The 22,427-nt window shown below is 40.0% G+C and overlaps 1 protein-coding gene across 1 annotated transcript in view; it reads right to left on the bottom strand.

Moving 5' to 3' along the window:
• DNAH11 (dynein axonemal heavy chain 11) overlaps nt 1-22,427 on the bottom strand; it is a 358,932-nt gene that overhangs the window by 254,817 nt on the left and 81,688 nt on the right. The window contains exons 19-28 of the mRNA XM_042919849.1: nt 19,642-19,758; nt 19,419-19,505; nt 15,428-15,586; nt 13,975-14,058; nt 12,062-12,220; nt 9,049-9,171; nt 8,143-8,265; nt 6,641-6,865; nt 5,057-5,148; nt 3,436-3,562 (exon numbers count right to left, since the gene is read on the bottom strand). Coding sequence (XP_042775783.1) covers nt 3,436-3,562; nt 5,057-5,148; nt 6,641-6,865; nt 8,143-8,265; nt 9,049-9,171; nt 12,062-12,220; nt 13,975-14,058; nt 15,428-15,586; nt 19,419-19,505; nt 19,642-19,758 — 1,296 coding nt within the window. The remainder of the gene's footprint in view (nt 1-3,435; nt 3,563-5,056; nt 5,149-6,640; nt 6,866-8,142; nt 8,266-9,048; nt 9,172-12,061; nt 12,221-13,974; nt 14,059-15,427; nt 15,587-19,418; nt 19,506-19,641; nt 19,759-22,427) is intronic.

The raw sequence follows: 22,427 nt of genomic DNA, 5'->3' as shown, positions 1-22,427 counted from the left end.
ACCTTTACTAACAGTGGGATAGCATTTTATGTGAATTTCAGTTGTTGGAAGTTTCATTAATGTAACTAAAAGATCTCAGTGAAATCATTTTTTGAGGACAATTTAAAATATCAGTTTCAAAAACATGAAAAACGTAATCCTTTCCAAGCTGACAGTCAAGACCTCTGTAAACCATGTTTGCTCTGTAGCCAGGTGGCTAGACTCTTTTGCTCATAGGCAGCAACACCCGCCTCCTTTGGTCAGCATGGGTAGACAGCACTGCCGGTGGCATTCATCATCATGGCTGTGAACAATTTTGGAAGCCCCTGTAGTGTGGCTTCACTTTAACATCTTTTGAATGTTTTATAGCATCTAGTAATTCATTAAGGAGTGGCAGCAGCACTAGGACCGGGCAATGGATGTGAATCAGAGATTTAGAACTTCTGATTAAAATATTAGGAAGGAGGGGGGTGAGAGGGCTTCCACTGCGAGTCCTACGGGTGTTAGAGAACATTCTAACATTGAAGTGATACTGAAAACATAACAATAATGATTTAAATGTTACACTTTTGAAGTTTTTATATTTATATTTATATTTATATTTATATTTATATTTATATTTATATTTATATTTATATATACATATAAACTCAGCCTCTAATTTAGGAAAGATAATGGAAAAAAAAAAAAAAGTTGGCATCAGGGATGCTTGTCCCAAGGAGCCAACCTGTTGTCTGGCTAAGGCGAAGCATTTTTTCATTCTTTGAAAGGAGATAAAGAGAACTGGTGAGCAGAACAGTAATGATCTGTTCCACCAGCACCAGCCCAGTACTTCAACTAAGGACAAAGAGGCATTGAGAACATGCATGTTCCGAAGATGGCAAAAAGGGGTTAGGACGGGTGGGTCCCTCCAGGGCCTGTAAGACACAACCTCAACTCCTTTCCATCTTCTGCTTCCATATACCCTTTCTATACAAAGTACTGCAGGGAGGTGGGGACTAGAAGTGGCATCCTTCATGCCTATGACTTATCAGCCCACAAGGAGACACTGTGCCTTTTCCTCACTCCTTATGGGGAAGGTAAAGAATTCTTTGGCCCAACCAAGTGAGATAGGTGTTGAAGAATCACTCACAGAAGCTATAGGTGCCTCTAGGAAGTCAATCTGTGACATGTACCTCCTTGGACATTTGATGTAGAAAAGGAGAAAGAAGATATAACCCGATGGCTGATTTCACTGCCCAGAGCAAGAACAGGAAGTGCTGACACAGAGTTGGTTCTCTAATATATATCCCCTAGGAGTTTCCCCTGTGCTCCCTGAGGACTGGCACCTTTATTCCACAAGGGACCCAACAGGTGGATGCTTGCTGGTGAGGACACAGAAGAGTAAGTCATTGCTGGTCCAAGAATCAGGAGCAAATATCATGAAAGTCCTTGGGATGCCTGGGTGGCTCAGTCAGTTGAGCATCCAATTCTTAATTTCGGCTCAGGTCATGATTGCAGGGTTGTGAGATCCAGCCACATTGACAGCACAGAGCCTGCTTGGGATTCTCTCTTTCACTCTCTCTCCCCCTCCCCAGCTCATACTCTCTCTCCCAAAATAAATAAATTTAAAAAAAGAAAAAAAGAAAAAGAAAAGCAATGACTGACAGATGATAGCCCTGCCCTCTCTCCATGATAAACAGGTGGGAAGGGGATGTACAATAAAATAATCACCATCTCCCTTCCAGCTCCAAACTTATTGTGTGAAAGCCTGGCCTCAACAAAGAGGTAAGTCTGGATTGTTAACTAGACCTTTCTGAGCTGCTGTTGATTTCTTTCATTTTTTTTTTTTTTTTAATAAGAAAAAGAGACCAGGATGTTAGATACCTATCCCGTGTGTTATACAGTAGTCTGCTACTTAAGGAGATACAGTAGGGCACATGTGCGATTAATAACCACAGAAAATAAAACTTGCACAAGCCCGTATTCTCTGTAATTAATACTGTTCAGTAAACCAGTCATACAAGTATTTACTATGTTTAAGGAATGTAATTAAAAGAAAAACAATGTTATCCTAGTACAGATTTATACCTTTCTCTTCTCATGTATGTATTGAGAATTTAGAATGATAAATATTTTGGATTTCAAAGCCTTCCAGAACATGTACCTGTAATGGAATATGATACCTTCCACCTCACAATCAGCCGCGAGGTTCTACCTGCTGGTCATGAGAATGTTCCCAGGAAGCAACTAAAGCTTAAGTGGGCTTATGACTGCTCTCTTTCAGACTAGTTTAAAAAAACAAACAAACAAACAAACAAACAAACAAACAAAACACCCCAAACATACAATTATGTGATACATCAATGAGAGATGGATATACTGGATTGCTAGTCAATGTAATCAGACAAATTATATTTACAAAGCCATCTGGAAGTTAGTGTGACTATAGGAAACTATAACTGAGGGCTGATCCTCAAAATGCTGTCCAAGTTCAACTAACAACTCTGCATTAATAGCACGACTGCACTCGTATTATCAGCAGCAAGAAGAGCCATCTTTTGGTGACGAGCCACCAAATTTAGGGTCGAAAAGAAACAATGAGTGTGAGAAAAATAATCAAGATAAATGCTGTAGCCAAAGAACAGTAGAATTCAGGAAACTACAGTGTGAAGTGATACATATTCTAAAGACAATGCATAGAAATCTCTAGAGAAAGAATGTCGACAGAAATCCTCAATGATAAAGCACAACTTAGAGCTTTACAACAATCTTGTCTGTGGTCAGGTCCGGGACTGAGAGCCTCTGTCAGCTGTAAACACTGCAATACCTACGTGGATGTCAACAACTCAATAGGAAGTCAAAGGCAACATCCTCTCAATGTGTACAGGAAGGAATGCTTCGGGATTTGTACTGAGTCTGTCTGTGATCTGAGCCCTCAGGTTACAAAAGATAATAGCTGCTTTTATTTGCTGTAAATATTGTCAGGGGTGGTGTTCTTGCATAGGTGGGGGAAAATTAGAGGGCTAGCTGGAGGACCAACATGAAATGACACAGTCCACCTCTGACACCACTCAAGACTTATGAAGGTGACTCAGGAGTCAGGGAGCAGTACAGAGACCCCACAACAGTCTTGTTCCAAGGGACCCATCCTCCCCTAAGAAAGCTGCTAACCAGGCAGAAGACACTCCAGGCCCCATCCCAGAATTCTGGGGGATTTGGAGCCAATGGTTCTTCCATTAACTTCTTGCAGGGCCCTAAGCCTTGTGCATATGATATCCTTTCCCTTTACTGAGGACCTGGTTCCTTCGGCACCACCTCTGACATCCCTCTGTTGCTGCATCACCCATTTTTATTGCTGATTTTCTATCTCCCAGCACATGTGACACGGTAGGTGGCATTTGACATGACAGAGAAACTGTGGCATTCCTTAGCTAACACAGAATATGACCCTTGCAAAAAATATATATTCCTTACCTGTTTAGGCCGAGCTCCCTTCGAGAGAATGTCAAGTAAGTCTGCAGGAGAGATGAAATAGAACCGCGGGAAAGCCACACGCTTGGTTTCCAGGTACTCATCAAGAGCTTTTTCACAAAGAGAAAGCCTGTGGAAATGAAAAATCTTTACATGCCTATCTTGCCCATTCAGTTATTAAAACAACAACCATACAAAACCCAGCTCCTCTCATCTGTCCGCTCACCATAATAAGCTTACTGTTGAACAGGTAGCCTGACTCCCTCTCTGTGACCCCAGCAACTTGCTTGTGCTAACATATGCGTCATGCCAAACAGGAGGAAACAGGTACAAACACACCACCAGTCGAAGCTAAACAGAGATCAGACTTAGGTTGAGGTCACACCTCGCTTTAAAAAAAAATTTTTTTTTTAACATTTATTCATTTTTGAGAAACAGAGACAGTGTGTGAACGGGGGAGGGGCAGAGAGAGAGGGACATACAGAATCTGAAGCAGGCTCCAGGCTCTGAGCTGTCAGCACAGAGCCCGATGCGGGGCTTGAACTCACGGACCGTGAGATCATGATCTGAGCCGAAGTCCGACGCTCAACCAATGAGCCACCCAGGTGCCCCACTCTTCACTTTTCTTAATAACCTTCCTACTTGCCAAGAGAAACTGGGCTTGGCATCACTCATCCAGAGAGTAAAATGTATCAGTTAAGATGTAATTGGTTTAAAGTCTTCCTTTCCCCAGTGAATGCCTATGAAACACAAGTGGCTTCAACTCTCTCTGGTATTCAGAGGAGTCCTAAGATTCAGAATCATTTCTGCTTTATTGTTCTTAGATAACCCCTGAGACTCCAACATCACTAAGAAATAATTAACTGCTGGGGCACCCGGCTGGCTCAGGTGGAAGGGCATGCAATTCTTGATCTTGGGATCATGAGTTAAGCCCCATGGTGGGAAAAGAGATTACTGAAAGAAAGAAAGAAAGAAAGAAAGAAAGAAAGAAAGAAATTAACTTCTGTGGAAATCTACCCTTTTAAAATTATGGCCAACTTTACCTCTAAAAAACTTCCAAAGCATGAATAATTTTGTTCGTGTAATATTCATTTTTATCTAGAGCTCTTTTCTACCTTGCAATAAAAAGTAATCACAGTTCTGCACAAACTTCTTCTTTTAGTACCTGACTGCCCATTTGTAATCAAAAGCCAGAATATACAAATGGCCTTTAGGACAAAGATTTCATAAATACTAACATGCTTTCTAAGGGTAATTTCTAGTATTAGCTGTATACCCAAAAAAGACTTGAAATTATTAAGTGCATTCCAAGTTGCTGGCAGAGAAGAGATGCTTAATAAATATTTGGAGGATAGTTCAATAAAAGAAGTGATCATTCATGTCAAGTCTCTTGATAATATTCTCATTTTACTACTATGATAGCCCATTTGGAAAAGAGAAATGTATTTGATTTACATTATCTATGTACCACCGAATATGTCCAAGGTAACTGGACAACTATAAGCAAAATCATAAATTTACTAACAGTTGTATCTACAATAACATGATGTTAAATGCTGTAACATACTTAAAAGCAATCTCATAAAATTATAACAAATTCATCACTTCATAGTTTTATCGTTACCTGTATTGCAAATCTTTAAGTTTTTCATAGAGATTAGGTCTGCATGTTGCTTCTAGAACATTCTTTATTTTAGCTGTCTTCAACATTAACTCCTGTATGAAAGTATAAGGTGGAGCCATTGATATTAGAAATTACTTTTCTAAATTTTTCATGCATTTGAGGAATTTAAAAATGAAGAACAGGGGTACCTGGGTGGCTAAGTTAGTTAAGTGTCTGTCAACTCAGGTCATGATTATTCAGTTTGTGAGATCGAGCCCCACGTGAGGCTCTATGCTGACAGTGCAGAGCCTGCTGGGGACTCTCTCTCTCTCTCTCTCTCCCTCCCTCCCTCCCTCCCTCCCTCCCTCCCTCCCTCGCTCTCTCTGCCCTCCATTGTTTGCTTGCTCTCTTGCTCTCAAAATAAGTAAATACTAAAAAAAGATTTTAAATAAAAATGAAGAATTGTAAGAAAATAAGGCAAAAGAGACTTCTAACCCCATGTCTGCTCACTTTTGCTTTTAAACTTTTAGATGAAGGCCAAAAACAAGGTACAATCACACAGCTTTTATCAAAATAAATTCGATGGGCATTACCACCATTCTGGGTCCAAACAAAAAGAATCGAGACAGAGAACCCAGAATCTTCGAGTATATTCACATATGAAAATCAGACGAATACTCAGCAGTCTATTCTTTCTTCCTTAAAAGTTAAAATAGTATGGGGATGCCTGGGTGGCTCAGTCAGTTAAATGGTCAACTCTTGATTTCGGTTCAGGTCATGATCTCACGGTTCATGAGTTTAAGCCCCGCATCAGGCTCTGCGCTAGGAGCTTGCTTGGGATTTTCTGTCTCCCCCTCTCCCTGAACCTTCTCCATTCAAAAATAAAATAAATAAACATTAAAAAAATAAGTTAAAATCTACCTCTGGGTGTTCTTTAGATAGGAAGATAGTTATTCCCCATTTCTATATAAAAACGTATAGCCACTACTCTTTGCTGAAAGTCTTTCAAATCATTTATCATTATCATGTGTACATCTCTATGTGTTGTCTGTGGCGCTATGAAATAAACAAGTAACTAGTAGTATTGTTACTGGCTTCCCCACCCCCCCCCCCCCCAACCCGCCCGAAGTACTTTACTTAATTAAGACCTTACTGCAAGGGTCAGCAACCCAGGGCTTAAGGGGAACATCAAGCCTGATGCTTCTTTTTGTATGGCTAGGAGCAAAGTATAGTTTTTACATTTTTAACCTGTTCAAAAAAAAGTCAAAAGCAGCTTAACATTTTGTGACACGTGAAAATTCTAGAAAACTCAAATTTCAGTGACCATAAACAAAGTTTTATTGGCACACAGCCACACCCATTTATGTAGTGTCTGTTTTCTTTCACACTACAGTGGCAGTGTAGAGCAGTTATGACAGAGACCATAAACAACTACAAAGCCTAAAATACTTACTATCTGACCCTTCCCTAGATAAAGCTTCCTGATCGGCATCCTACAATGCGAAAGCGTATTTTTAGAAATACCCCCAAATTATGTTTTTTATAAGATTTTTATATTGTTTGGAAAACTCTGCTATGCTAGAAAATAGTCTGTCTTCTATGAACCTTAAATTCAGCATCTAGTCCATCGAATCTTCTAGCATCTTTCACAAGCTGGATTCGAACATCTTCCGAACAAACGAAGATGCTTTCCAGGTGAGACCAAGTTCGCTGGACTTCCATCCAAGCAAAGATGACTAAGTCTGCAATGTTTAATTTATTTTGCCAGCTTAACACTTGTTCAATAAAATATTCCACATATTTGCTTTGAAGGAGAGTCTGCAACTGAACCTAAAACAAAGGAAAAGAATGGTAAGGAACAGCTCAGGTGGGCGACTGAAAGTACCGTGAAGGAGGGGCCATACCCGTTTTGTTTACTGCTGGATTCCCAGAATCTAGCGTGCCATACACGGAATAAGCATTCAGTATTTGCTAAGTAAATGAACGATTGGCATTCAATATTCATACAGACGTTTTTTTCCAAAAGAAAAAAGATAAGTAGCAGCAACTGCATTTCATGTGTCTTCCACAGGAAGACCATGTAGCTCTTTGTAGGCAGAAAAAAATACTATGCTCCCGGGTGTGGCTTTAGGAATTACATTGTATTCCTTCATCTTCTCTCAGTCTATCCCTGGGGTCCCTGCCTATTAATAATTGCAAGGTTATAAATCTTCTTTTTCTCCCAAAACTGAAAAAAAAAAGAAACCAAAACGAACTTTCTCTACAGCTTCCTAAGCCCTGAAGTTTCCATTTTTCTCCTCTTTTAGTCGACAAACCAAGCATTAATGCTGAACAGTCTGGTGAGTACTTCTGACCATTCTCCGATGCTATAATCTCAGGAAGTCACTCAGGGGAAAGGCCTCTTGTCATTCTCTTTCACCTGTTTGTATTTAACACATTTGACTTCTCCTCTACCACCAATTTTAATATGCTATCATGGACATGTTACATGATTCAAGAGTAAAGTGTACAATGTGATGCTTTGACACATGTATATATTGTAAAATGGCCACCACAATAAAGTTCCTTAACACCTCCATCGCCATAAACTTTTTTGAGGGGTGTGTTAATAAGATCTATTCTCCCAACAACTTTCAAGTAGACAATACAGTATTATTAACTATGGCCATGATGACATACATTAGATCCCCAGGACTTACTTATATACCTGGAAATGTATACCTTCTGACCAATTTATCTCCCCACCTCCCCCACTCCCCAGCCCCTGACAACCATCACTGTCCCCACTGCCCACAACACCCTCTTGATTGACATTCTTTGTTGACTACCAGCCCAACTCACAAGGCTCTCCCCAGGTCTTTCACCCACCCGACAAAGAGCCTCTCTGTCACTTCCTAGACTCCTTGGAGCCCTACTGTCTGTCTCCCTGCTCAGGTACAAGTTCCATGAGAACAAGTGTTCACACCTTTTGATCTCAAAGGGTACCATGCCCAGAGTCAGGACAAGTAGATGCCCAATGAACGAATAAATATTGAATACTAGAACTTGGAAAAAGTTTATAATTATCATTTAAAAGGCAAATTCTTCAGTAAATATACCCATCTTACTTGGTTGTGCTCTAGAGTTTCAAAAAGTTGTTCATCAGATTTTAGCAATGGAATGCCCGTCCGATAGTGAACTTCATAAGAGAACTCCATGGTTGCCCAGGTCTGACTGATTTCAATAATAGCCTAGACATAAACAGTATTAAGTTATGTGCACAGAAGTTTAATTTACTACCAATATCTAGGATATCATCTGGAATTTTAAAAAACTTTCACAATTTGCAAAACATAAAAATAAAAATAAAGGGCTATCCAATACTACTGGCCTCATTTTTTCTCCTGCAAATTATTCATGGTGATGAGGTTCAGAGAATGAATTCCACCTCACAAAAATAAGCATCACACTAACATCAAATTTCTGTTGGATCTGAGATTTACATGCTTCACTGAAACAGAACATTAGAGCAGAAAGGGACTTCCAAAGTAATCTAAACATTTGTTAGAGATGATTTTCACATCAGCCAGAAGACGACAGGTAGTGCTCTAGTGCCTGAATAAACCTGCATGAACCTGGGGGATGGGGTGGGGGATTGTGGTTAGGGACCTCTCTGCCGTTCAGCTGCCTCATCTGTAAGACAGGGTCAGAGTATTACCTACCTCAGAATTAAATGAAATACTGTAAATAAAGCACTAACAGCAGTGCTTGCAACAAAGCAAATGACATGTTCTTAAGTGTTCTCTATCATCATCATCATCATCATCATCATCATCGACTGGGTCAACCCTCCTGTTTTACACATCAACTGTGGCTTAGAAAGATTCAGATTCCTGCCCAAGTCACACACAAACTAGTGGCAGAGAAGAAAATGGGACTCATGGGACACACTCATGGCATGGGGGCTTCAGACTCTTAGGGGCTACAGCACAGAACTAGCTCGGTGTAAAAGGAAAACAGCCCAAGGACACCACCTTTTCAGTCCCCAGTTCCTTCACCGCTTTGTCCACAATGCTCCGGACATCATCTTCCACTTGGTGCAACCGCAACACTAACAAATCTGCCAAAGTTGTGGCTTCGTTTATTGAAAATCTGACCTAATTTGCAAGAAAAAAGGGCGAAATTTACATTACACGTGTATTAATGGTTCTTTGGCCTAATGGCCAGAAAAACCGATCACAGCTAAATATATTCAAGTCAGCTGCTAAGCACACCTCTGGTTCTGCAAGGTGGGGCCCATTAAAGACAATGCTTTTTAACGCATAGTTACTGAGGCATCACCCACCTAAAGCTAGGGCCAAGGTTCTGGCCATGTTCACACTCCACTGCATTCTTTTGTTTCATATCCTTCCCTTGTCAGCTCATTTCTTATCTCTTTGCCCACAAATCCCATTTTTAAAGAGAATCACATTGTTCATTTATTTTAATTTGGTTGAAATCCCAGGGATCAGGGAGTAGCTCATTTGTCTTTTCTTCCTAAAGTACTCTATTCACTGAACATAATTCCCAGTTGCTTCCGTGATTTAACTTAGTTTTGTCACTAATTTAATCTTTGTTCCTTGGCAAAAAATATTCTTACTCATAGGGTCATTATTCATTATTACCATGTGAAAATATCATTCACATTTATCTCCCGATCATCTTGTTAACTGCCCACCCCCAACCCCAGCATTTGCTAAGCCCTCAGCTCTTCCTAAGTGCTCAAACTCAACCGCCCCCCTCAAACATGAAGAGCTGACTCAGCCACATAGCTGCAGAAAATCTACTTCCCTTCCTGCCGCTGCTAAGAATACCTTCTCTGCTTCTAGGTAGCGGCCGCCTTCTCTGCCTCTCCCCAATCTCTAACATTGCTTGCCACCTTCTGCCTCTCCAAAGAGGTGACTCCACGTTCCCATTTGCCCACGATTAGGGGTTTCCTGGGAGGTGGAACCTTCAGGGCTAAAACCTGCCAAGTCCTGAGCAAACCAGATGAGTGCTATGTCTGCATCACTTCTGACCTTACTCCAGAGGTGATGGGGGCCGTGGACTGAGTTCTGTCTCAGAAAAAGAATGAGCAGGAATGTGTAATGGGGCCACCCTGATCAGTTGTGTAATCTGTGCACTGAAACACAGACACCTAGCCAGTCAACAACTGGAGGCTGAATCTAGCTGCTGCAGGATAGCCTGGGAAGAGGTGCCTTTTTCTGACTTTTAGAAAGGCCTGATACAGGTAAGAAATGGTGTGAGAAATGACACTGGAGGAAATAAAGGAGAGGGACACATACTTTATCACATATTGGAAGATTTGATAAAGATTTTCTGAATGAATATATTAATCAATCAATTACCAAGTCTAATTATCCAAAGTCTAAAAGACTATGGAAAGCATAGCAGTAATAATGATAGTAACAATAATAATAGCAGCTTCAAGGGCAGTTAACTGAAACTTGCTACATACTTCATCTATGTATATAATCTCACTTCCAATGTTTTAACTAAATCCATCTGGGAGGCATTACAGCATTATTTTCACTTCATACAAGGGACAAGTGGGGTATGGAGAACAGGTAACTAGACCAAGATCCCAGAGTTATTGTTCGGGTTGGATGAATAAAGCCTAGGCTATGCCCACTTCACCTGACTGTCCCCTTCCTCAACTTCCCCACTGCGCCAACTTTGCTTTCAAGTCATGAGAGCCTTTCTTCACAATGTGTGCCTAAGAGACAACACACTCATCAGGCAGCCTTTTACATATTTTGAACTCCTAAAGATCACCTTCCCCCCCCAAAAAAAAAAGTTGGTACATCTGCTCTTAAGATGCAGAAAGACTAGAAAATATAACCTCAAGTCTCATGGATACATGAGAAATCATTTCATGCTTTCCAATAAAATCAAAACTATCAAAGGACCATCATTTTTTTATGGTTTATTTATATATTTTTGAGAGACAGAGCATATGTGCAAGTGCGGGACTGGCAGAGAGAGAGAGAGAGGCGGGGGGGAGAGGGACAGGGAGAGGGAGAGAGAATCCCAAGCAGGCTCTGCACTGTCAACATGGAGCCCAACTTGAGGCTCAAACTTAAGAACTGTGAAATCATGACCTGAGCCAAAATCAAGGGTTGGACACTTAACCTACTGAGCCACCCAGGTGCCCCAAAAGGCCATCATTATTAAATGACCTAGGGTAGGGGTGGGGGGAAGAAATCACAATTTCAGAATTCTCTCTCCCCTGAATTCACTTTTATACCCTCTGATCCTCTCCACAACCATGAGGTTCTTTCTAGCCATGCTGTGCTCCATACAAGGCCTTCACATGATCTCGTTTGATCCTAACGAGAGTCCTCTGATACAGTGTTGGGTTCTTGCTGAAGTCTCTCTTGGTTTACAAATGCCTAACATCTTGCTGTACCCTCACAAGGCAGAGGGTAGAGGGTTCTGGTCATTCCATCCCATTCTAAGGGTACTAACTTCATTCATGAGAGCCCCACCCTCCTTACCTAATTATCTCCCCAAATCCCCACCTCCAAATGCCATCACAGTGGGGATTTAGGCTTCGACCTATGAATTTTGGGGGACACATTCAGTCTACAGCAGGGGCTGAAATGGGATCTCCGCATGGTCAGTTTGTTGGTCCTAACTCAAGGAGCTTGATCTCCCCCGTTTGACCACAAGTCTTTTTTTTTTTAAATGTTTATTTATTTTGAGAGAGCACAAGCAGGAGCTAGGATAGAGGCAGAGAGAGAGAGAAACGAAGAGACAGAGAATCCCAAGCAGGCACCTTGCTATCAGCACAAAGCCTAATGCAGGGCTCACATGCATGAACCATGAGATCATGGCCTGAGCCAAAATCAAGAGTCAGATGCTTAACTGACTGAGCCACCCACCTAGGCATCCCTTGACCAGAAGCTTTCTCACAAATCCCACTTCATTCCAGATAAACAATGTAAACCAAGGAATAACACTTAACAGTCACAAAAATATTCCATTAACAAGACCTAGGAAACCCACCCCAGTGGCCTTCATCAGCTGGTGCCAATGCCTGTCTCTGAGAGCAGGGCTCTGTAACTCTGTGACCACTCTCAGGGAGGCCGCCATGTCCTTGACCGTGCTTTCCAGGCCTGAGTAAGCATCCCATACACGGACTTCCTTGTCTAGTGAGCAGATTTCCTAAAGAAAAGTAAAAAAAAATAAATAAAGAAAAAAGAAAAAAAAAGCAAAAAAACAGATCTTCAGATATAATAGTATTTTATAATTTGTCTTCTATAGAAGAATAAATATATATTTCCCTGAATTACTAAAGAGTGAAAGCATCTAAGCCCCTAGGTTAAGGACTAAAATCAGAGAAATAGAAAGGATCTTCTCATTTGTATGAGTCATCTACGTACAAGCCACTTAGATTCACTGGTTTCTTATTCATAGGCGCTAACTGGATATCCCATGAGGAAACCCATAGGACATTAAATATAGGCAAGTTAAGAGAGTTTCCAGGACCTTTGCAAAGAAGAGCATCTCCTCTGGAAACATAAGTAAGCAGAAAACAGAGATTGTTAACCTGAATTACTAAGATCTTCCTTCAAAGACCTGACTTGTTTAAATGGCAGCCCTGAAATGTTGGCTACCATTGAATGTTTGTTCCTTGGCACTTAAATATTTCATGGTTTTAAGATGTATCAAGTAGGGCCCCTGACTTGGCTGTCTTCTTGGCCCATGAAACAACATTGAAAATTGTGAATGAGAAAACCCATAATAAAACAATTCAGCACAAAGAAAAGGACAATGCCACTTTATTAAAACAAAAAAATGGCTTCAGCTGAAAGTGGGCATTAAGGTGTCTCTCTGAAGTCAGATAATCAAACTGTAGCAAAGACAAATGGGGGCCTAAGCACAGTAATGGCATATGCTGACCCCCTGACATCCAAAAGAATCATGGGACATTTTTGTTATGGTCTTTAGGATAAGGATAATATGAGGGGAAAAAACGGAAAGCCTTGGTAGGAGCCGAGCACAGGATGGGATCAACACAAAGACGTTAACAAAAAAGTAAAAAGTCCTGACACTTTTTAACTGCCTTTCACTTCTGTGCATTTTGGCTTATCCAAAGAGGTTCTACCTTCTTTAAAGGGCATACAGCTATGGGGACTAGCTATCAAAGCACTACATTCAAATAAGGTCTGTTCTGTATATATTGAGTCCCTCTGGGATATCAGAAGAGTCAATAAAGATCACAGTATTCCATATAAATTCACAAGTGGCATACTTCAATTAGTTGCCCCAAATTTCAGAATCAAAGGGTATCTTTTAAGATACAAAATAATGGTTGCTAAAGAAAGAATTCAAAACCTTTCTTAAGCCTACCCTCTCAGCCATGGTACTTGTTTTTTCATGTTTATTTTATTTTGAGGGAGAGAGAGAGAGAGGGAGAGCGCATAATGCGCTCAAGAGCGGGGGAGGTGCAGACAAAGAGGGAGACAGAATCCCAAGCAGGCTCCCCACTGTCAGCACAGAGCCCGACTTAGGGCTCAAACTCATGAACCAGGAGATCATGACCTGAGCTGAAATGAAGAGTCAAAGGCTTAACTGAGTTAACCCAGGCACCCCTCTGCCCTGGTACTTATAATCTTAACATCCTGCATTCTAGAAAGCCAAAGCTAGCTCAAGATTATAGCTGCTACTCACAGATTCATTTGCCCTAGTATGTTTTCACCCACTCATTCACAAAAAGGGAGCCTCGATTAGAAATGCAACTAGCTCAGAGTTAAAAAAAAAAAAAAAAAAAAAAAAAAAAAAGTACTGCCTCATATCATCCTGTTTGAAGTAAATAAGGACACCCAGCCCAATATACCAGACACTCGGTTAGGCAAGATGGAAGGAGGTGGTGCTGAGAAAGATAAATGGTTGTAATCGACAGTTATGGAACTTGCCTTGGCAAACCTTCTGAGTTCTACATCCATCTGTTCCACATTAATCTGTCTCCACTGGGTTTTAGTCCAATTATCAATGCTTCTCTGAAAACGCACAGGCAGATAAAAGTGTCAACAACATTTGGTGAAATCAAGTCTCCACAGCAAAATATATAAACTGATGATACACAGTGATTCCATCATCCAGTGAAGAGTCAATTATTTAAATATTAACTGCACTTGTCAAAACTTCGGTATCAGCAAAACAAAAAAGTTGTCAGGACCTATCAAACTTAAGGTGAAAACATGATGATGTATTAATTTTTAGTCGCAATGACAAATTCCATATACATACCATCATCATTTAATCCTGAGTACTCTGAGTTGATAAGTATATTACCATGAATTCCAGATTTTAAAACTCTACATCTAACATGAGTTTTCATAAGACAATTTTACAACATTATTAAGACACTCATCAATTTCTTGACCATATTCTAGGTCCCTTATTATATTTCTTCCTTTTTTATTTATTTTGAAAGAGACAGAGAGAGAATGCACATGCATGAGTAGGAAAGGGGCACAGAGAGAGAGAAAAAACCAGAGAATCCCAAAAAGGCTCTATGCTGTCAGAGCAGAGCCCAAAACAAGGTTCCACCTCAGGAACTGTGAGACCATGAGGTGAACCAATATCAAGAGTTGGATGCTTAACCAACTCAGCCAACAAGGCACCCCAGTATATTTCTTTCTATGGTTCTCAACTAACCTCACAGAACATTATGTATAACACATGTTGCAATATACCTACTTCCCCAGAATGTATTTTCCCACTGAAGATTGTAAATGAATTAACAGTATATAAATTAACTTTAGTCAGGTCCATTATAGATGCATGTATATGTAAGTAGGAGGATATACATGAATCTGCATGCACAAGTAACCATATACACATACTATATAGTTATATATTAATTTTATTTTATATCCCACATAATCCCTGAAAAGAACTTGAAGCAGTCAACTCATCACACACAGTTCCATTCAGATCTAAAAATAGGGGCACCTGGGTGGCTCAGTCAATTGAGGCATCCAACTTGGCTCAGAGCATGATCTAGAGGTTCACAAGTTCAAGCCCCACATCAGGCATCGAGTGACCATGTGCCCCACTTTGGGACTTCAGACTCTGCACTCTCCCTCCTTTTCTCTCTGCCCCTCGTGGGATTTTCTCTCTTTCTCTCTCTCTCTCTCTGCCCCCCACTCACTTGTGCTCTCTCTCTCAAAATAAATAATTAAAAATCTTTTTAAAAACCTGATTCAGAGAAGAATCTTCTAAGAGATACACAAATTCTAATTCAAAGGGGAGGGGAATATGATACACACATTTCACATTATAAAACCCCTACAAAATGATACGGACATTAAAATTTGCCTATTTATACAAAAGCACTCACACACACACAAAGTAGTGTCTTACTCTGATATAAATCATGACATCCCAGAGTCCCTTGAGCAATTTTACTTCTTTGCGACACTGCTTCATTTGTTTGTACTCTGGAAGAGCCACTTCAAAAAGATGGGTAGATTCCTGCATCTGCAACATTTCTTCTTCCAATGCTTCAAGCTCCTGATTTGCCTAAGGAGAAAACACACACACACGCACGCAAACACCCTTAACATCCAATGAACTGCCAGAGAAAGAGAAGCCACGTGGTTCTATACACCTCCAGTTATGTTAACATTTGCAACCTTCATTTTAAAATGAACATTAAAAGAAATCAGCAGTATAAGTATTGGTAAAATGGAGGTTTTTGATAAGCAAACTCACAGCTACTCAAAAATTCAGAGTAGACCACTAATAAAGACAAACCTGTCACCAATATTGCCCCCTACATGCTTCAGCAAAGTTTGCTCTTGCATCAGATTTCTATGAGTACAATTTTTTTCTCTTGATTTTCATTTTATAGCCGGGGACTTGGCTGGAGAGCAAATGGTGAGGCTCTAGAAGATTCCACTTAAGAAGAAACCACTTCTTTAAAAAAAGAACTTTCGGATTTAAAAAATATCCTAGAGATTATCAGTAGTACAAAATGTACTGAAGAGACTTCATGGAATAAAACACTGGAGATAAAAACAGCACAGCAGGAGAAATTTCACTGTACAATTATCCTTCCCAAGGCTGAGCTACCATCCCGTCTATGCATGTATGTCTGTGTTACGCCAAATACAAACGGAGTCATTTTTTTTCTTTCTTGATAAGCCAACTCTTAATTTTAGTTTTGATTAACACTGTAGTGTGTTCACATGGTTAAAGTTAGAGGAGTACAGAAGAGCCCGTAACGCAGCAAAAGCTGCTGCTCTCTCCAATCCTTCTGGGTGCCATTTCTCCAACTCCCAATTCCATGCACAAGCTGCTCCTTCTTCATTTATCAAGTTCAGACATTACGCTAGGTTACTGGCTCTGCAAAAAGAGGACTTAACTTTGTTTTTCCACTTTATATTTTCTCCCAGCCTCCTCTCAATACCCAACTCTTACATTACTTTAGTTCTTCTGGTTTTCTTAAATTTCAATACTCATACTTAATCCTTCTGGGCCTCAGGTTTCAACTCTCCCAATTGCCTACTCTATCAAGAAGAATATCAGCACTTCAATCTTCTCTCATTATACATGTATTTCATTTTTACAAGTTATGTCTTTATAACCAAGAACTGCAATGCTATGACTCAGTTTACCAATTTTTTTTATTATGAAAAATTCCATGCACATAACAAGGTGTGGGGTGTGTGCGTACCCTCGGCTTAGGACTATGTTGTTATTGGTAACTTTTAATGGCCTCCTCAGTTTTATTCCCTTCCTTCCCACCACAAATTTAATTGCCAAATTTTATTTAATATTCCCCTGATCTTTATATTTCTACTATATATATAGGTACTGCTAAATGCTAAAAGGTTAAATTTTTTTTGAAATTTATGTGAATAACTTTATACTCTATATTAAGACATTTCAATTCCTGCTTTGAGCCATAGTCGTGAGGCTCTGTGAAATTCACTGATTTCTACTACTGTGTAACTACTACCTTGCATGAATACTGCATTTGTGACTTTGTATGAATACTGCAATTAATTTATTCTTCAGATGGTCATTAAGGCCCTCTGTGTAACCAGTACTGACGCTCTCCCAGGAATTTTTGTGTCCCCTGGTATAAACGTTTCATTTACTCCTACAGCAGAAGCTTCTGTTTGCCTCTGCTTTCCATCTGAGATTCAGCTACTCCTTTTTTTCCCTGCCCTTCAGAGCTTTCTTGGGAGCTCAGCAATAGATATAAAGTCACACATGTAGGGGTGCCTGGGGTAACTCAATGAGTTAAGCGTCCAACTCTTGATTTCAGCTCAGAGCGTGATCTCACAGTTTATGAGTTGGAGCCCTAGATCGAGCTCCATGCTCAAAACGTGGAGCCTGCTTGGATTCCCTTTCTCCTTTCTCCGCTCCTCCCCATCTCACACTCTCTCTCTCTCAAATAAATAAACCTAAAAAAAAAGTTGCACATTTCTGAACATGTTTCAGCATCTGTTTTACAAAAGGATTTTCTAAATGTCTAGACTACCACACTCCCCAAAGTAAACAGCCCTTTTATTTGTCATTTTTCCTAGATTACTTACACTAAATTATTCCTAAATATATATACCTAGTAATGTTAATTCAACTGTTTACTGTACCTTTGGATATGAAGAAACAAGAGCACATAATGTAAGTTTACCGAGGAATCTGTTATAAAGGAGAAATTCACCATACCACTCCCTCTGATCCTGAAGGGGCAATGGTTTTCTGCCTCATGGAGTGAAGTGCCTTGAATGCTAGGGTCTACTACCAGCCCAGAATAAGCACCTAAATGCCTTGGGATGAATCCAGTTAGAGGAGTATTAAATGTATGAGCCACACACACGAAAATGACTTCAAAATAAAGGTAACCCAGCCCTACTATATTCAAAACATCCCTCAACACATTCTGTAGGTACAAGGATAAATATCTCTGACTTTTAAATATTTAACTATATGCTGTTATATTATAGCATGCAAATGGTAGGATTCAATAAATAACTATAGTAAATGTTTACATACAGCACATTGGTTAGTCAAGTAAAAATGTCTCCCCTTCCACAATCTGTTCAGACCACCTGCAATTCACATAGAATCTTTAAAAACTCCACAACTCTATTAGCATATTCTAACCCACAGTGAATACATTAACCACTTTTCTTTAGCCAAGTGAAAAAAGAAGATCTGCTACAGAATGGTGTTTTCTGAAAGGCTTTAAGGCAGTTATAACTAAATTCAATCTACAATTTGGACAGAGAGGTACAAGCTGTAAGTTTTATACCAGTCTAAGGAGTAAAGACCATCTCCAGCATGAAGTAAAAAGAGGATGGAAGTCTCCATGAAGATCTCAGAAAGATTCACCGTTCCTGAATCTAAACCTCACCAACTCATTTCTTATTTTAGACGCTAGGTTAAGAATTTCTGTTATTTTTCTTTTTTTTTTTTTCATTTTTAAAAAATGTTTATTTACTTTTGAGAGATAGAGGGAGGGAGGGAGGGAGAGAGAGAGAGAGAGAGAGAGACAGAGCGTGAGATGGAGAGGGGCAGAGAGAAAGAGAGGGAGACCCAGAATCCCAAGCAGGATCCAGCTCTGAGCCATCAGCACAGAGCCCAATGCAGGGCCCAAACCCACGGCCCGTGAGTTCAGGACCTGAGCCAAAGTCAGACACTCAACCAACTGAGCCACCCACACACCCCCCTAATAAACTTTTAAAACATTTTTTTCAAGCCTCAAGCAAACTATTCACCATTTTGGATTATTTGTCCATAATACTCATTCTTAAGAGTTCACTGTAATAATGCAGTTCATTACGAATGAGGACTGCAGGACTAATATTTCTATCCAGAGTAAGGAATAAGTTATAAGCTTTCTTTAACCATGGTTAAAAGTCACTAGCCAAGTATCACATGGTAAACAACAAAACGGTTAAAATTCCTGTTTTAAAAAAATTTAGAGAGGTAGAATTTTAACACTAATCTGTCACTAACTGTAATCTCCAGTGTTACTTAATTACACACGATGGTTTCTTTAGCTGAAAATAGGAGAACAGAAGCTGTATCATGGGGATATTGTAAGAACTGGAAGAAAGAATATGAAGTAATATGCTTAAAGTTCTCGACACATATACATAGTAAGTGCTTAAAAATAGTCATTTTTGTTACTTTCACAAACATGATTACTTTGATAATGATGGCGGTTTTGGGAGACAGGATTTAAATCACTATTGGGGAGAAAGGTTCATAAACCAGTTTTAAATAGTTAATTCTCAACTGCGATAACTAACCGCAAAACTAAGGCAAAATATCGCAGTATCTAATTTGACTTTCTAAAATAACTATCGTAGCAAAAAATAATTGAGATCAGCGTTACCTTATCAAGCACAGTGTACGGATTTTCTGTATTAAAACGGAGAGGAGCATAGAGTCTGAATCTCTCTCTGAACTCGGCCTGCTTTTCCTGATGTGGACAGAAAAAAATCTGACAGTGAATCTCAAACAACAGCCTCAATTATTCTTGTAAAATCTTTCTTAAAAATGGGGGGGGGGGGGGAAATACCAACAAAAATACCCACAAAACTTGGTAGTTAGCTTACATCGAAAGAAATACATTTTTTCCTCAGCAGCGTGACTTCGACATTTTGGAGAGGTGAGACCGCATGTCTGACAGTCACTGCAATCTTTTTGGTCGTTTCCCATCTTTCAGGTAATTCCTGTAAACACAAAGGTGCAAATGGGAAATTACCTCAATGCTTCAATCCAATCAACTCCACAAGACTCCATGATCCCAGCCTTTTTGAATGAACCCAGGACATCTCATTCTTCCAGAAGAGAAGATGCTTATCCCCAGAAAGATTCAAGTGGCCAGAAGGCTCAGAGCCAGGCTGACCCCCTGGTGCCAGTGGATCCATGTCTTCCAAGTATAAACCAGGGCTGTCGTCTGGTGTAAGATTTCTCTCAGAATAAACGAAAATCTTTTCAAAATACACACCAATCTCCAAATTGTTTTGCTGTTCAGGGAATAAAATTAAAGCGCTCTGGAAAGGATTTCCTTGCTGTGTAACAAGTGGAAAAAGAGCCAGATTTAGCAATTTAGCAAGTGGAGAAAGATTGTTTGAAACTGGTGGGACAGAGAGGAAAACGTGAATCTATCTAAGCCCACATTTTCCTCTAGCTCCCAAAGCTCCTTGTGTCCTTTCTCTAAATGGACAGTTCGAGCCTTTAGGTTAGGCTCGCTGTAACTGTCCCAGATTTCTGAAGTAAAAAGAAGCCAAGGGAAGAGAAGGTTAATTCCTACTTGATGTAGGACAAAACCGGCAATAAACAGTCCAGGTAGCAACTCAACCCTGTACTCCCTGACTACAGTGCAAACAGGACAACCTATTTGGTCAACAAATTATCTTCTTTGAAGAGCCCTTGTAGAGAACCACTGTTGAAAAGCATTCCTTGTGCCCAGACTAACTGAGCATTGTTTTTCTGATCTCCTTGGGACACTGAAATTGTTGTGTCATACAAAACCACCCCTAGGGGACTCTACTTGTGTAGCTCGAGAGCAAAAACAAAGGTTCTAAAGACTATTTGTAACCCTCAATAAATATCTGATGAATGATTGAGTGGGTAGCTGCCAATTATGAGAAGGACGCTGTGCTAAGTGTCAACTGTATCTACGTGGGGGGAGGGGTACCACAAAGATAAAATACGTTCTTCCACTTAAACTGTTTTGTAATCCATCAGAGTGAATGAGAGGCTCCCAAGAAGTATTCCATATGACGGAATGTGTTAACTTCCATCAGGAGGTCTAGGGGTTATGGAAACAAAATTCTTGGAAGGCAACTTTCCTGACAGCAATTGCCAGAACAGACCAGGAACCAAGAGACCTGGGCTCTAAACGTCCTTGTCCTTCATCATCTTCCTCCACCCTTCTCATCAAAACTCAGCACCCTCATCCGTACAGTCTCACCTTGCCTTTTCCCATTGATTCCATGGAACTCAAATATCACCTGGAATACTTTCCGGAGTAACAGGTGCAAAAGTCACATCCCTGGGCTTGTGCCCCTTAACCCTTATTGACTACACCAGACCTGCTGTTACCTGCTTCATATTTAGGATTTCGAATAAGCTTCTGCTTGATAAAAATAGATTTTCATTGAAAACCAAAAGATCAGATGATCTCCAAAGTCTAACTGATATGATTCCCAAAATGAGTTGGCATTGACTCTGTGGCTCAAAGTAATATCCGGGTTGCAATGGGCAGAGATGAGCAGGAGCTCCCTGGAGATCCTGCCAGGTAAGATTACCAGCCCAGGTTGGGGTGAGGCTTGTATGGAAATGAGACAGTATTCAGAAACTAAAGGCAGTCACTGAAGGCTTCTTAACAAGGAAGGGACTTAATAAAAGCTATACATTAAAGTTTAGTCTAGCCTCAGACCTTATTGTAGACAGTGAGTAAGGACACAGCCACAAGGAGGGGCTTCTTAGCCTAGAATCAAGCACAGGCTAGCTTCTGGACAATGTTATAACTGTTAATGATTATGAGGAGGAAACAGTATCACAAACTACTTTAATTAAAATAAGATTGGGGCACTGTTATCCTCCACATGTATTTTGTAGTGCCTTTAAGTCTTATTTTTCCTCTGGATGGAGGCACACACATAGCTAAAAGTGTAGCCCACTTTCGAAATATTAAAAAGCCCAGTGTTTTCAATAATGCATTAACCTTAAATAATGAGCCAAACTCTTAAAACAGAAATTCTAGAAGCTGTGGTTACATGATCTGTGTTACCACTGGTTTCTCTATATATTAAGATCCAAGATCCGGCTGAAAGAATATCCAAAGCTCTCTAAAAACAAACATTTACACTGTGCCCCACAACTATCTCATCTCTCACTCTTGCTATGCGTGTCTGCATCCACATCTTACCACACTCCATATCTAACTAGGTTTCAGTTCTCATGGCAATTTTATAGTTAAATAGAACTTAGCAATCCATACATATTAATTCTTTATGGTCTCTGTAATCAAGATAACGCTTGTAAATACACTGCTGCATTCAATCTTCACAAAACAAAATGAGAGAGATAAAATGCAGCAGCTGCTGCAAGAAGTTTGGCAGTTTCTCAAGAAGTTAAACTTAGTATCACCACAGGACCCAGCAATTCCACTTCTAAGTGTGTTCCACAAGAAACTGAAAGGAGGTACTCAAAAAAAAAAAAAAAAAAAAAAAAAAAAAAAAAAAGGAATCAGGTACTCAAATAGTTACTTGTACACCGATGTTCACACCAGCACGCACGACTCATAATAGCCAAAAGATGGAAACCACCCAAATGTCCATCAAGACTTAAGTTGTGGTAGATATAAATACAATGTAACCATTATTCAGAC

Source organism: Panthera leo, chromosome A2 (assembly GCF_018350215.1).
Source record: "Panthera leo isolate Ple1 chromosome A2, P.leo_Ple1_pat1.1, whole genome shotgun sequence".
Classification (NCBI taxonomy): Eukaryota; Metazoa; Chordata; class Mammalia; order Carnivora; family Felidae; genus Panthera; species Panthera leo.
The sequence above is the reverse complement of the archived record's forward strand: the minus strand, read 5'-3'. Positions and strand labels throughout refer to the sequence as shown.